Source organism: Oryx dammah, unplaced genomic scaffold (assembly GCF_014754425.2).
Source record: "Oryx dammah isolate SB20612 unplaced genomic scaffold, SCBI_Odam_1.1 HiC_scaffold_1, whole genome shotgun sequence".
Lineage (NCBI taxonomy): Eukaryota > Metazoa > Chordata > Mammalia > Artiodactyla > Bovidae > Oryx > Oryx dammah.
In genome coordinates this window covers 29,205,076-29,220,992 of record NW_024070185.1, presented here as the reverse complement: position 1 = coordinate 29,220,992, position 15,917 = coordinate 29,205,076, and the positions used below count along the sequence as shown (strand labels likewise).

General features: G+C 40.5%; 2 protein-coding genes across 11 annotated transcripts in view; one reads left to right on the top strand and one right to left on the bottom strand.

The window, feature by feature from the left end:
- Positions 1 to 15,054, bottom strand: part of LOC120863714 (nuclear factor 1 B-type) — a 257,146-nt gene extending 242,092 nt beyond the window's left edge. For 7 of the 10 annotated variants that reach the window (XM_040240232.1, XM_040240270.1, XM_040240241.1 and 4 more), the window contains exons 1-2: positions 14,405 to 14,571; positions 7,813 to 8,344 (exon numbers count right to left, since the gene is read on the bottom strand). In XM_040240232.1, the coding sequence (XP_040096166.1) occupies positions 7,813 to 8,344; positions 14,405 to 14,434 (562 nt within the window). In that variant the 5' untranslated portion in view covers positions 14,435 to 14,571. Of the gene's footprint in view, positions 1 to 7,812; positions 8,345 to 8,742; positions 9,175 to 14,404 lie in introns of those variants that run through there. The other 3 variants (XM_040240261.1, XM_040240310.1, XM_040240251.1) reach the window with 3 other exon arrangements.
- LOC120863756 overlaps positions 14,955 to 15,917 on the top strand; it is a 60,903-nt gene continuing 59,940 nt past the window's right edge. Inside the window, exon 1 of the transcript XR_005721075.1 lies at positions 14,955 to 15,026. The gene's annotated coding sequence lies outside the window, so the exon portion shown is untranslated. The remainder of the gene's footprint in view (positions 15,027 to 15,917) is intronic.

Below are 15,917 nucleotides of genomic sequence, written 5' to 3'. Positions count from 1 at the left end.
ATAGAGGGGCATAGACTTCATACTGACATACTCGTGTTATTAACATGAGTTAAAGAATTCACATGAATTACAGAATATACCCTATTTCAAATAACCATCCTAACATCTGTGCCTGTGATCAGATTTTCGTCCTAAGCTCGACCATTCCCTGTTAACAACAGTAACTTTCTCCATGTACTTTTTAAAATATGAGTTTTGAAAAACTGAAGCCTTAAATAAAAGTCTTCAGCTTCACGCTGCATCAGTATAGTAGTGTCACAATATGAACTGATGGTTATTAAATGCTTTTGTGCAGTTTTGTTGGAGACACAGGTATTATATAATTCAACTCAATACTATTTACTGAATTTTCTACTTTGAGACATGGAGTTGAAGCTAACCTGAATTTTAAAAATTCCAATATATTTAAGGAATTTTTTCTCAAAGGCAATTCTTATTTTCCCTTTTTGTGCTTGTTTAAACAAATCCCATTTTCAACTGATTTGTTCTTCATCCATAACTTACTACATGCTCTGAACTGCCTTAAAATGGGATTCTGAAAATAAACAACCTCCAGGCAACTCTCAGCTAGTAAAATTACTTCATCCATCACCCCATATTTTCAATTATATAGTCTTTATTCAGAGTTCTTTAATTCATCTGTGATTCATCAATGCTATCCTGTTTAAACTATCATCATAAACAGTGAGAATATGTGTATCTAACTGTTTTATTATATACAATATATTTATGTGCAAGAATAATTTGCATTCCACTCTTAGAACATTGCTTGATATAAATTTCTGAAGATTTTTTTTTTCTTGTATGTGTGGCCTTCAATTCAGCCTCAAGGTCTTTTCACCTCATTGGTTAATTGTTGGTCATTTATTCCAATTTTCTGAATAATATAACAACCAAAATGCCCAAGCATTCAAGTCCCATTAGCCTCACATCCTGTAACATCCAGTCTAACACAAACTAATCCCACAGACTCCTTCCTCCAAGACACGCACTTAACGTTCGCAAGTTCTCTGCAGTGCAGTGATTTATTCTCTATGCTAAATCCCAACAACAGAATTCAGTGAAATTAACCACATCACATCATTAGAGTTCAAGGACCCAAGGATGTATTTTAAAATGAGATGACACACCACATTGCCAGAGAAAAAGTGAGCTTGAAGAGGAAGCTCCCCTCTGGCTCTGCTTGGCGTAGAGGAGCGCTACCGAACGCGCGTTTCCCATCGCATAGCCACTAGTTCTCTGAGATTTCTAAAATTATTCCTCTGACACAAGGATGGAAGGAAGAAAGGCTGGAAAACTTTGCTTTGAACACAACATCAACTGATCATGTTCTCTGTCACAGCAAACAGACTAACAGACTCCTCAAGTGTCACAAGTCAAACTTTCCTCAACTTCAAACTAGAAAATCCACTCTTTCATCAGATGAAGAGACACTTCCACCCAAAGTCAGATTCAGACCCAGGGATCACCCTTGCCTTTGCCTATCTTTTTCAGGTATGTAGGAATTCCCTATTTTAAGGAGCATCTCACAGGCTATTTCCACTCTCTAAAAACTTTAACCTCCCAACAAAGCAGTAATGAGCTCTCAGATTATAAAGTCATTTAGCATGTAAGCCACTGAGATGACAGAAAACTTATCTCAACTTTTAACAGCTCCAGATAATTCTGGCTCAGCTTCTCATTGAGTCCCTCCCTCTTCAGGGGCTGAAATTCCAACTGGTCGGCAGGGATGGCAAGAGTCAGAGTGTCATAAAACAGTTTCTTAAGCCCATTGGTCTAGTTTTTCAGTTCAGTCGAGCAGAATGAAAGTTTATGAGGAGACAGACATTACTAGGTAGATATCTTGGATTGTGGTTCCAAATCATAGTGCCAAACTTAAGAGGATAAAGTTAATGGTGGATTAAAACTTTAATTTCCTTTTGGCAGTTTCCTCGTAAATTCCAAATTTAGGGAAGAATGAGAAAGTAAATAAAAAAACCCTATGAAATCTATAGTACAGCTATGGGTGGACAGACCTCTCAGATACCACTTATAAAACAGAAACTTTCAGGAATTGAAGCCTGAAGCCATGGCGAGAGGTTTCCTTCAGTGACTCCTGCCCCACTGGGCCCATAGGCACTCATTCTTTATCTGTTAGGGAGCACCGTCTGGAAGACCTAACCATCATCTCCTGCTATTGCACTGTTTCAAATAACCAGTATTCCTGAAAAATGAACATCATTTTGGTTCCTTTGCATATGGAGTTATTTTCCCACCCAAGAAGCAGAGTACACTAAAGCTAAAAATCTAAACACATAATCTAGTTGAATATTTTTTTTTATTACAAGATATGCGGTGCTGTGTATATGGTGAGAAGGAATAAGGTGGGGAGAGACACCTAAAGCTGTCGACAGGGTATTTTATTGATCTTTGCTGCCTCCAGAAACTGGATGGTCATCTACTTTTTAAATACCTGAAAATCATAATTGATACAACAAATATCATACCTCTCTCTCCCTCCCTCCTTCTATTTCTTTCTCTATTTCTCTCTCTCTCCCCTTTCCCTTTGAAAAGTGAGATCATATGAAGAGCAATGCAAGAGCTTAGTTTGCCACATCAGAACACAGATGCCAAGCTTTCCCAGCTGGCAACTGGGGCCTCAGAGTTTAACTCTTGAACTGTCCAACAAAACTATCTTAGGGCGGGAACATCATGGCCAAGAGGGCGAACTTCTGGCCTCTCGGATTGTGTTTTCTCCTTATCAGCGAGAAAATTGCTAAGTATCTTATCTTACAATATGTGTTCCCACAAAGGTCTCATTAAGCCTAGAAGCAAGACATGCCAGTAAGAGCCCTTCTTTATCTGGCAAATTGTGCGAGAGCCAGAATGCAAACAAATGTGCACAGAGTTCATGAGTTCAGTCAAGGACAGGATGCTAGATGGGAAAACTTAACAGGGTTCCCCTAAATCAAACATGCATACAAACGTCATGCTTTCTGAGCATTTCACAATGTAAGCACACCAAATCATCCTGGAGAGCAGCCTCATGTTAACAAATTATGAAAGCTTCATTTTCCCTGTAGTGGGAAATATCTGCAAATGAAGCGAAATTTATTAAAATGGTAAAATATGCTGTCAACTTGCAAACAATTATCTACTTAAGCTTTTCATTAAAAAAATAATGTTACCCCAAAGAATTCTAAAAGTCAGTAACTGAGGGAGGAAGACAATTGTTAGCATTAGCTTCCTCTCTAATAATATGTGACAACCCGGAAGGATTCTATTTCAAACACAATAATAATGATTACAACTCCCCCTGTAAACAAGTCGCATTTTTTCACAACTTCAAAATGTACGTTGATTATCATTTACCAATAAAACAACAGAAGTTGCCATCCACAATTTTAAGGATTCCACCAAGCTAAAACGGAAACTCTTCTCTCATGAGAGCCATAAGGTTCCGGGCATCTCTCTAGCACTCCAAAACATGTTTAACAGGAGTGCAAAGTACAGTTCAAAAATCAGTCAGGCTGAGTTGAAACTCGAATCTGGCAAATTTATGACAACAGTTACTCTCTCTTGAGATCTCAAAACTTATTTCTTCAAAGCTCTTCCCTCAGAGAAAGCCCAGCCCACCTTGCCCACCCCACCCTGCCTTTTTCCCCTTCAGACAGGACACAGACTGGCTACTCAAGGCTTCCACAGGCCAGACTTCCTTCTGTGCAGCCTGCTAATCCTTCTGATTAATTAATGAGATAAATATGGTTAACTAGAAACCAATGTTCATGCAAACTATCCAGGAAACTTCAACCAAAATTATTTTGGCCTTTTTGTTGGTCTTCCTGGTGTCATGTTTTCTCATGAAGGTTCTGTCATTTTTTTTCTTTTTTAGCATTTACACTGTTACACATTACTACTTACTACACATAACTAGAAAAAAAAAATGTCCTCTCAATGGCTTACTATAAAATTTGGAAGTGTGGAAACTGAAGGAACTAGAAATTGCCTAAGAAATAAGCAGTGATGTGACTGCCACGGTCAGTCCTGGCAAGTGCATTCCATGTCACTGCAGCCAGCTCGCCCTCCACACGCTTCCCAGAGCACCCCAGGCACCTACAGTACACTTCTGTCCCGAGAAGGTGTCCTGTGCAAGGCCTGCCTGGTTTTTGTTTTTGTTTTGTTTTGTTTTGTTTTTTGCTTTGCTTTCAAGAAGGCAATAACAAAGACAATATGGAGAATAGGTACCACCTGCCCGAGAATCACTGGACATCTTTAATATCTTGGGAAAAACAGAGGGCACGTTAGAGCTTTTTTCCTTTCATCTGTCATCATCTTAAAAAGAAAAAAAGGAAACCGAAAAAAATAAAAATAAAAGGAAGGGTTTTCTATCAGCTAAGGTTTGCTGCAGCAAACAAGCAAGCAGCTTTCATTCAGGGATTGTCAAAAACTTTCCAGTGTGCCCACTGCAATGCGGATGCCAACCAACGAATCAAAGGCATTCAGCAACTAGACAAAGAGGGTCTGATGCCAACCTCGGTGCCACTGGCAACCGTTATTGGCATCCAGCACAGTGTCTGCCTTTTTTTTCCCCCTCGCCTGGCACTTCACAAACAAAATGGCGGTTCTTGTAGCAACGAAACAGCCGAAGCGCAGCCCTCTGAATCAATACCGTCAAATGATTTTATGGATTTAAACGCAGGGACTCCCACATGATGTGTGTATTTTAGGTAAAGTGGGGGTAGTATCATTTAATAAATGACCATATTGAATATGACTCTTTCCTAAACATAGAGCAATAGAAAAATGGACTAAATTGTGGTCAACCAGACTCTAGGCACAGGAGAGGCTGAGTAACAAAGAGATTTCGCTTTAAAGGAAATCCTGCCTTGCGGCCATGGGATGCAAAAGTCTAATGAACTATATACCAGAAATGATTTCAAAATGCATACATTCTCCCCAGAACGGTATCAGATGCCGATGTAGCATTATAGCTTGTGTCAAAGCTCGAGTAACTCTTTCCACATTTCAAAAAAAAAAGATGAGGCTGAAGCTGCTGGGCATGAAAAATAAATAAATAAAAGTGTGGGTTGAACCAAAAGAGAAAGAGGGAAAAAGCATAGGAAGTTGGTCAACACTGAACTTTATTATTTGCTGGTCTTTATTTCATTCTCCAGAAGATACGCAGTTTGTGATCTTGTGTAAATAACCAAGAGGACTATTGACATTTCTAGATCTGGAAATTGTCAATATATTGTAACATCACTCCACACTGCAATGCGGATGCCAACTAACAAATCACAGGCATCCTGAGCTAAACAAAGAGGGTCCGATGCCAATCCTGGTGCCAGTGGCAACCATCTTTGGCATTCTCTCTCTGTTCTTTCTCATGTTTTCCTCCCAGTCGTTTAGAAGTGGGGAAAGAAAGAAAAAAGGGGGGAAAGGTAATTCTGTTGCTCATTCTTTGCAAACATTACATTTTTCTTTTCTGAATTTTCTCTTGTGTTTTTCTTTATATTTCTTTACCTGATTAATAAAATAGACTTACGTGGGTTTCCATGCACTTAGAGGAGAAGTAAAAAGTCACGATGGGAGATATGCACCTCACTGATTGACTACAGGTTAGTTTTTTTAAATGCCCTCTTTGACCAACTGCACTGCAAAAATATGTAATTAATCTACATTTGACCAAAGGAAAAATTTTTTAAAAAGGAAAACACAGAAGCATCTTGATGTGACTTTTTCAAAGAAAGCGCCATCAGATATTATAAAGATATGATATATTCACAAGTAACAGAAGATATAAATTAGGTGCGCAGTGTAAGATAATGAAAGGTTTTCAAAACGAGACTCAAAACAACAACAAAATGAATTTTTTATCTGAAAATATGGTCTCCAAGAGTTGCTTAAAACTTTATGACTATCATGACCGATGGTTTAATGCAGAAGGCATTTATGCATTTTTTTCTTTCTTCAATCTATCTTCCCAGATCCAAAGGATATGTTCTTTATTGTCAGTTCATCAACTAAGACAGTTGGCTGCCTGCCCCAGGAGTGAATGTACATGTGTGCACACCTCAAGGAATAGCCTTCAAGCAAGTTAAAATGTAAGCAGCAGTGAAGTGCTTGCAAATCTTCTCTCCCTGCACTAAAAAGTTACATAACCCACTTTCTAAAACTTTACTTCCAGTCTTGACTTTCATGACAGTTACAACACATTTACAGTCAATCCAACACATATATACGGCCCACCTTATAATGTCACCTCCTAGACAGCTGTCAATCAAATTGTCATGTGCTAATGAGTTTTTATTTTAGGACACACAGGGAAAAAACACATTTTTCCCCAAACCATCATTACTTCAACTTTAACTTTTAAACATATAGAAATAGTATATGCAGTCTTTTATTTAAAAAAAAGAATATTTCCAAATGTATGATCTCAAGCACCATTATTTAAAATCAAACTAGAAATGTTTAGCTAACTTTTAAGCATATCTCTAAAACTATACCAAGGAAATGTAAAGAAAAAAAAACACATAATAATACCTAGATTTCTGAGTCAAAAGAGTAACTCTGATAATTTATATTTTGGGATGATGAAGTTCATACAATTGACTATATCCCACACTTACATAACAAACATCAGATAACCATCTGCCACCTGGCTATCTGCAGGCCACTTTCCCTCCCACCTGGCCAAGTTAAGAAATGACCCACCAACTACGGTAGATTAAACTACAGTCCACTTTCAGTAGATTTTTTTTTAATGTTTTACTATGGACTGTTGCTAATACAAGCACATCAATATATATCGATAAATTTATTTGAAGTAAAGAAATTCTCACCTCCTTAAAGAAAATATATTAAGAAAAATAAAAAGAATAAACATATTTCATGAACCGAGAAAACACTCAGCAAAAAAATATCACCTATTTTTAAATTATTCAGGCAACATTCACCCCACTCTCTTTATCAAGGATTTTTTTAAAATAGGTATGGTATGCGGTTTCTACATTCTTTTTGAGATTTATTTTAAACCAGCGTAACCAGTCTACTTTCTGTTTTTGTTCTCTAAGGAGAGCTGCGACTTCTCTCCTTGGTAAGTTTCATGAATTTACATTCAAGTAAACGGACAGTATTAAGTGTTCCCAAATCACTCTGGGAGAATATTAGAACATAAATTATTTAAACAAGACCTATAATCCGTTTAATCTACAACGAATATTACACAATCAAAAGTAGGTGTTGATAGAAACATTTAAATTAAATAAATCTAAGTCTGTGCAAGATACACTTTCTGATACTGGCTATCTTAAGCATTCTGTAATAGGAAATGTTCATTCTATTTTTCAGTGCAGTAGCACTGGATTCGTGAACAAAGTTCATCTACCTCGTTAGTTAGGAAGCTAATACAAAGACTGTTAAAGTACAGTTTGACTATTCATAAATCAAGTTACATTTTCAAACTGGCAAAAGATGACTAGATGTAAAGAATGTAGCCGAGGACAAAGAGCGAAGTGTAATCAACTATAGTTTTCAGATTATTCTGTGTCTTTGAAAAAGTGTATTATTTCAAAGACATTTGAAAACGCATCTCTCTGTGGTCTTTAAATATCCACGCCTGTCCAGGTAGGAAAGTTCCATGTGTATTTCCATGGCTTGGACATGGCAGTGGACAAGCGAGTGGAGGAACAGGGGCACGCCACTCTCCCCAGATCAGGCGAGCAAGAGACCTAGGGGCCTCCAGGACCGTCTAACCCAAGCCAGGTGCTCTGTGCGTGGGGTCTGCGGGCAATGTGTGCCGGGCTAGAAGAAAGAACAATCTGCTCCTACCTTGCTCCTGCACGTAGTATGCCAAAAACAAATCAAGCTCCTTAACTGATACTGTGATATGATGTGGCTGGACACAAAGTGCTGGGTTTGTGCAATGTGGGGATTTCATGAGCCGCTCTCCATCGGTACTTTCCAAGGGGATGCCTTTGAACAGGATCACCATGACTAGATCCAGACGCCAGACTTTGTCTGCCTGTCGCAGGCAGTCGATTCTCCTAATCTTACCCTTCTGGTCAGGATTGGATAAGACACAGCACGGGTGCTTCTTGCCAGTCACGGTGAGCACAAAGTCCTCTCGATACTCCTGGCGGATATCTTTGCGCAGTTTGGCCAGGAGCCTGGATGCCCACTTCTGTTTGATTTCAGGCTTTTCGCTGAGAAGCTCATCTTTGACTGCTCTTTCTTCATCCTTTGACATTCGCTTCTCGTGCTTTTTAAAGTACTTGCGTTTCCGAGCCTGCAGGTTGAACCAAGTATAGGCGATTGCACGGACGTGTGGAAGTAGTGCCTCGATGAATGGGTGAAATTCATCCTGTGGAAGATGAGGGGGAAAAACAAGACATACACGGTCAGTTTAGTTTGGTAAAGGCTCCAAACCATCAGACCACAACCCATTCCCAATTCAGTACCAGAAGTTACACATAAAAATAACAATTCTTTTCTTATTTAAAATTATCAAAATAGCAGGACCAGAAGAAAATAAAGTATGCCAAGCTGCCCCTTTTCCACCAAGACTCACAGGTTGATTCTCCCTCCTAAAAAAAAAAAAAAAAAAAAGAATAAAGATTCATGTTTGTATTTTTCCACTCTGGCCCCATCCCCCTCATTCCCACCATGCATCCTATATTCTTTAAAACGTAAGCAACCAAGGTGCTTGGCACCTAATTCAATATTTAAATATTTACTTGACCAACTAACACTAAGCAGTACCATTTTACAAAGAACACAGTGAGTTTTTTTTTTTTTTAATCGGAGCAGAGCTGTTCAGAAGGCAGGAGCGATGGCACAGTTCATTTCTCTTCTCTGTGGCACAGAAACACAAAGCATATAGATGCTCAGTGTAATGCCACACAGTTCCCGCTTTTGGAGCATGCTCTCAGCAAGAGGCTGCTGGTGGCACAAAGAGCATGCGCCATTAAACTTGATCCATTTTCTTATCAAACGTCCAACATTCCAACACTGAAACAGCACCATTCCAGGAGTGGTAACTAGAGAAACTGGTATACGGTGAGGGAAAGTGGGCAAAGGACACAGCTTGTGGTATCGGTGTCCTGAACAGAAGGTTTCCCTACTTGGAGCAGTACATTCCCTCCCTCCACCAGCAACACTAGCCCCCAACACACACACACACACACACACACACACACACATACACACACAAATACACGCACGCACGCTCTTGCTCTCTCACAGATCCACAGACACACTCCTGCATTTTTAAATAAAAGTTTCTAAAGTTGAAAACAGAATTGACTCAGATGTTCTTCCAGCAGCTCTTCCTATAGAATCTGAAGCCCCACTGAGTCAGTTAATTTGTTAACCGATCACATGAGTATGGCAATTATTCTAAAACCCTTAAAAATCAATCTGAGGTGAACAATGAAAAATGGCAACTTGGCACCAACTTTACATTCTTTGTGTCTCTGCATGCAGTGGCAGGGTAACACCAGGAGTGCACTGCTGGTCACTCCCTGCTTTTGTGGAATCAATACAATTCATCTGCTACACATCCGAATTCTCGGACAGGGCTGTGGGTGCACATACGCATGGGCTTGTGAATCTGCACATGGAGAGATCCCGTCTAGTGAATTAAGTGGTTTACCTTAGGCTCCTGCGTCTTTCCTGCCTGTTTCATCTAAGCCTTTTGTAAGGCAGAGAGGCAGCTAGGAGTGGCAGATAATCTGCACCTACAGTTATTTCAAGCTACTTCCCAAAGCAGTCAGTGTTTCATTACTTCCTGCCATAGGTAAAACGTGTCTCCTAAGCTCAGGCCTATTACTGTTCCGAGAAAGAGCTTAACATCCAGGGCGTGCACACTGTAAATGGGCAGTGAGGCCAGATCTGAAACAAATGAGAACTTCCACCACGGCCACTTTTCTGGTGACTGTATCGTCACCTCAACCGCAAAATAACTTTCTCTAACTACTTATATCCCAAGTTAGAATTGACAGCCTAGTACTAGTCACCCTGAACTATATGGAATAAATTCTATGTAATCAGCAGTCTGATGAATTCCATCAGGTAAAAATGATGAAAGTATCATGAATGACTCTAACAAAGAAGATGCCCCCAAACTCCCATAGAGTTACGAATTCATTTTCAAGATCATATTCAGTTTCAGTGTTAAAGACTGCGGCATGTTCGCAGTCTATAGTTCGGATCCAGAAGAGTTATACATCCCATCCAATCAATAATGCAATTTTCAAGTGTTTTAACATATTGCCGTGAAATGTTCCGAGAGCAGGATCAGCCTAAATCAAAATTTTATAACAATACAGAATGTGGATGATTACATCACAGCATGAGGCATAACCAAATGCCATAGAGGAAATCATTAAACCGATCAGTAGTTTCCAGCAGAGACTTGAACAATTCAGTTACTATGCGAGCACATTAAACTAGGCCATGGAAAGAGTTAAACCACAATCTGTTCTTTGTGTGGGAAGGCAGCCCTGCTCACAGCAACCACAGCCCATGATAAGACCTCCCTATCTCCATACACTTTCTGATGCCATGCTTTCAGCGTTCACTGTAACTACAAAAACTTTGTTTATCTCCCTTAGAAATATATGCAAGAGGAAACCCTGCTCGAGGAAATGTGGACTCATGCTTTGGAAACTCACTTCCTATAATCTAACTTCTCCTATGATTTACTGATATGATTTAAAAACCTACATATATATACTCACAAACTAAAACCTTGAAATCGTAGAGTACATGCGATGGGAAGAGCTTTGTCTCACTCACTTTACCCTTGCAGTATTATTTTATTTATTTTATTTTAAAATGCAGTATTATTTTAACAGATATTAAGCAATGTGGTAACTCTCAAGTACTTTTATCCTTAAGTACTATGTTCAGTAACATTTCATTTTCTTATAAAGACTTCAAATATAACTTTGATTACATTTGTTTGAGTTTCTAATCATCTATCATGTAATAGATTTCAAAATCTTAACAACTTATTTTAAACAATCAAAATGCAACACCAAGGGCTTAAATTTAGAATTTCTTAGCAAATGCACACAAAACACTGCTTTTTTAAGGTTGCCTTTAGCTTGTTGCCAATGCTGCCAAGTAATGTTTTAAAACATAGTTTTTTTCTTTTGATAAATAGAAGCAGCAAACTTTCTGAGTCCACAGTCGCCTTACAAATATCTTTCAGGGTTTTACTATTATGCGAATTCCTTTCAAGTAAAACACTTACTTCTGACATGAAGATATCCTCAAAAAATGGTAAGTAGAGTTTTTCAATAAGTCACATGCATTTTTGTATTAACATGACTAAAGTACCATCTCCCAAGTATGATTGTTTTCTAATGCTGAGTTGTAATATATCTGTAGTGATTTTGAATGGCATCTATATGAAGCATAGTAACTTGTCTTCATCAAAAGAATGATTAAGGTATTCAAATGTCCTAATTAATAGGTTATCACAATAACACTATAAACAACTATGAAAATTGTTTTTTTAAGAAAGCAAAGCATTTAAGTAAGCTAATATCTAATGTCTCTATGCTAAGGTAACAGGCCACCTTGCTCTTGCAGAATTTTTATTAAAACACAATGGCATTCAGTAATTCTTTCTCTTTTCAAACTTCCTTTATTAAACTAAACTGATAAAATAAACAACCTAGTTACAAATTTCAAATATAAAAGTAAATAGTCCTAATTCCACTGGAAATACTTATTTTTCTTCACAAAACAGTGGTCTCCATGAAAGGGATGGAAAATTAGACCAATACAGAGGTAGAAGAGTAAATACTAGATGTTCTTGGAGCATTGCTATTTAACAATAAACCATTTTTATAAATGTACCTTCAAAATCTGAAAAATAGTGAAATAAAAAAAAATTCAATAAAATCATTCCAAGTGAAAGTTACATTATTAAGGGTTTACATTATTTTTAGCAAAAGCAAATACAAAATCCTATATGATGCTTAATTTTCTTTTTACATCTGATTCATACTGATGTAAAAATACAGATTTATATCCATGTACTGATAATTTTGAATAACACTTTGATAAATATCAACTATAGCCTCTTTTGAAACTTCTTTCTAAAGCTTAGATATCTTATTGCAACAACGAAAGCACTTTGCAAAGTTTTCAATCAATTAAGAATATTTCTCTATTTTGTATTTACATAATCCTAAAAAATGTTTTGCTACAGCTATTAAGTTCCTGTAATACAAAACTAAACTACTGGTCTGATATCAAAGTAGCATTGTAATACTACTTCTGCAACACCTTACACTATCTATAAAGTCACACAGATATTAAAGGGAGAATTTTAAAGCTAAAATTTTTTCTTCTAATCTAGGCCTTAAATCCCCAAAACAGTTTCAATATGTCAACCTAGATTTACATTATTAAAACAGTAGAGAATATCAGTCATCATGAATTAGTGTTGGTAAGTATGTATCCTTGAATACTAATGGGACAGTTGAATGACTATACTGTACGTGCTCCTAATATTCCATATGTCACGATGCTACAATATTATTTTTAACTTACACAAATTTAGATAAAGCTAGTGACTTTTCAATTCATATCTAGAGGAAACCAAACATGCAATGTAATCGCTAGCAATGTTTCCGAAAAATCGATGCTGGCAATATGAACCAATACAGAAAAACAACCATTTACAGGTGAGAGCAAGTAGTGCAGCTCTATGCATGTGAAAAGCTTACCTCAATTTGTTTTATTTGAATTATGCTTCAATAATGTAAAAATAATATCAAATGGATGTGGTTTACCAGAGAGAGGAAAAAATCCTGCTGATGGGTAATATGAAAGGTAACTTTTGCAACTGAAGGCAATTCGTTATACCTGAAACAGTTTCATCACCATATTTATTGGCCATTATTCACAGCCTTAAAAATACAAATAGGTCAGCAACTCATTTTTTCCAGTTTTGTTAAATTAAAGTGCACGTTTATTTGCTGAAAATAGCCATATCTAAGTTAATCACACTCAGATGCCAAACAAAATATAAACAATAAAAAATGTGTCAGCCAAAAAGCTACAGGACTGTATCCAATCACTGAATAAGCCTTATCATTGTTTTCATCTTCATTCACAATTTATGAATGCCTCAGTCCTTTTGAATCACAATGGCTTCTAATTGTCATACAATTGAAATCTTAATCATTTGTCCATTACAAAAACGCATCATCATGATACTGGATTTTTTAAAACTTGTAACACACCTAAGACTAGGGGACACTTCTTAAACTGTTTATAGTTTTTAAGCCAATGTCAAAGAAAATGGTTATCAATTACTAATCGTGACATAGCCTCCTAAAAGCTGCAGTCAACTCTCCCACACCTTTAGAGGTTTAAAACACTGCTTCAAATAACAACTCTAGGCTAAGATATTTAGTTAGTTCGTCAGTTGCTTAGTTAGCCCGGCAGCGATGAAAGCCGCCCCCAGGTAAGTCTGTTCCGTCTCTCCACTTTTCCATTTGACCGATAGGCTTAAAATTATATAAATTGTGTTCTTATAAAAGTATAAAGCCAGTATTTTATTTCATAACACTGTACCTGAAATCTTAGGACAATTTTCAAAGTGAATTTTTGAAAATGACCTTACTTTTCCAGCATTACTTTCTAACCTACGCCCCAATATCGTCAAATGAACAGGTCTCCACAAAATGAACATGTTTTAAAAGTCCTTTAACTTTCATCCCGACCAACTAACTCGAGTCCACGTCTAGATCGCCTTTGTGGCATGATCACTGGAAACCTCAAAGTGCGGATCGCGATGGACTCGAGTTTCAGATCCCCAAATTAAGCAAAGGAATGGTCCCCGGACCACAACCTTCGACTCGCTTCGTCTCCCGCCCACTGCCTGCAGCGGAGTCCAGAGGCGCCCACAAGGACTACTACTGGACTCCCTTCGCCCAAGTTCACTGCTTGTTTATTAAGGCTCAGTCCCCCCCGCCCCCCAAAGCTTCTCTAAAGCCGGAGTCCACCTCAGCGCGCAAGCAACCAAAAGAGGCAGCAGACACCCTGGGCAGGGGCGCAGCAAGCACTCCAGGGGCCGCAGGCGGGCTAGCTCTCGCGGGCCCGGGCCCTGCCCATCCCTGGCGGCCTCGCCTGGCCCAGCCGCTCTGGCAGCACGCGGGCACCCGCTCTCTCCGTGCCCAGCGTGCCGGGCTGGGCGCGCATGGTGATTGTGAGCTAGGGGCCGCTCGCCGGCTCTGGTGCCGCCCTGCAAACCGCGCCGCAACTCCGGACCACTTCTGCTGCTGGGTTACCGGGGTGTGCGGAGGTTAACTAAAACCATTAGTTGTCCGCGGACGAGAGCAACAAAACAAAGGCATTTCGGGCTAGAGAGAAAGCTCGAGAGAGCGACTGAGACATGTACCTGAGTGAGACAGATGGGAGAATACATCATGACTTCGCCTTAAAACGCACTTTCCCGGAGATGCCCAAGAAAATCTTCGAGAAGCAAGAATTTCATCTATTCATTTTACAGTCATCTGAGCCCCGCGATGCGATCAATCAGGACAGGGCTCTGCGCTGGATCACCGCAACTTCACAACAAACCCAGTCCTCCTTAAATAGCCAAAGATTCAAGTTCACTCGGCGTGCTAGATTTCCCGGGGTGAAATCCAATCTACACTTTTAACCCTCCTGCAGTCCGAGCGCGCTGGCCGTGCTCGCCGAGGCCGCCGCCGCCGCCGCCGGTGCTGGCTGCTTTTCGCCTGGGTTTGGGGATTTGTTTTCTGTTTTGCAGTTGTTGTTGTTGTTGTTGTTGTTGGGGGCTAGGGGGTGCGCGAAGGTTCGGTGTGGGTCGGATTGGGGTGGTGGTTGGTGGTGAAATGCTTTTTTAAAAAAGGCGGGGAGGGGGGCGCAGGAGAGAGGGCGGGAGGGAGAGCAAGGAGAATGTGTCACCGCGCTGGGAAAGTTCAAGGTTACAGCCCCAAGCACTGCGGCAGGATCCCGGAGTGGCGATCGCAGGCGAAACTTTGCCGCGAGCCGACCATGTGTGTGCGCGAGGGGGGAGCGTGAGCGAGTGCGCGCGGGTGGCGGGGCGCGCGCGGGAGAGGGCCGGGGTGGGGGCGGGGTGGGTGGGGGAGCCGGCAGAGGCCGGGGTGAGGGAGGGGGCGCGAGCGCAGGTCTCCCGGGCGGAAGAGGTTCGCGGCGCGCGGTCCCCGGCTGCAGCGGCCGCCGCCCGCGCCGACTCCTCCACGCCCGGCTGCCCGCCCGCCGCCCGCCTCGCCCCGCGTCTGACCCGGCCGAGCGAGGAGGCTGCTGCTGCTGCTGCCGCGGCTGCCCAGAGCCCGGGGGTATCGGAACGCGCTCCTGAAAAATCCCAAACGATAAATCCCGCTCTCCCGCTCGGCTCCAAACTCCTCTCTTTCTGCTCTGGGCTCTTTTTTTCCCCTCCCTCTCTCGCTTTCTTTCGTTGCAAAACTTGGAAGTTGAAAAATTCACCGGTTCCACCCTCTGGACCCCGCTCGAGCTCTCTCCAAATCAGACTTAAGGATTGTTTTATTATTTAATTACACAATCATCGCTTTACTCCTCCTCCTGCAAACGCGCATTCCTTTTGCACCAGCCTCTCCACACCCCCCGCCCCCCACCTTCCTCCTCCTCCTCTTGCTTTTCTCCCTCTCTCTCTCACTCATTTGTTAAAGCTCTCATACCACTGCAATAGAACCACAACTTTTTTAAAAATTTTAAATAAATGATCATTCCGCCCTTTGGGCAAGTCCCGCGCCCTTCCCCCAACACGTACACACCCCGAAAACCCGCCCTAGAAAAAGGTATTTTGGTGCTCGCTGCGGACTCTTTAAGCCGCGGGAACCTCCGAGTAAGAGAAGCCCTGAGCCGAACTGGGCCCGAGAAAGGAACGAATGGAAAATTCCCTCACA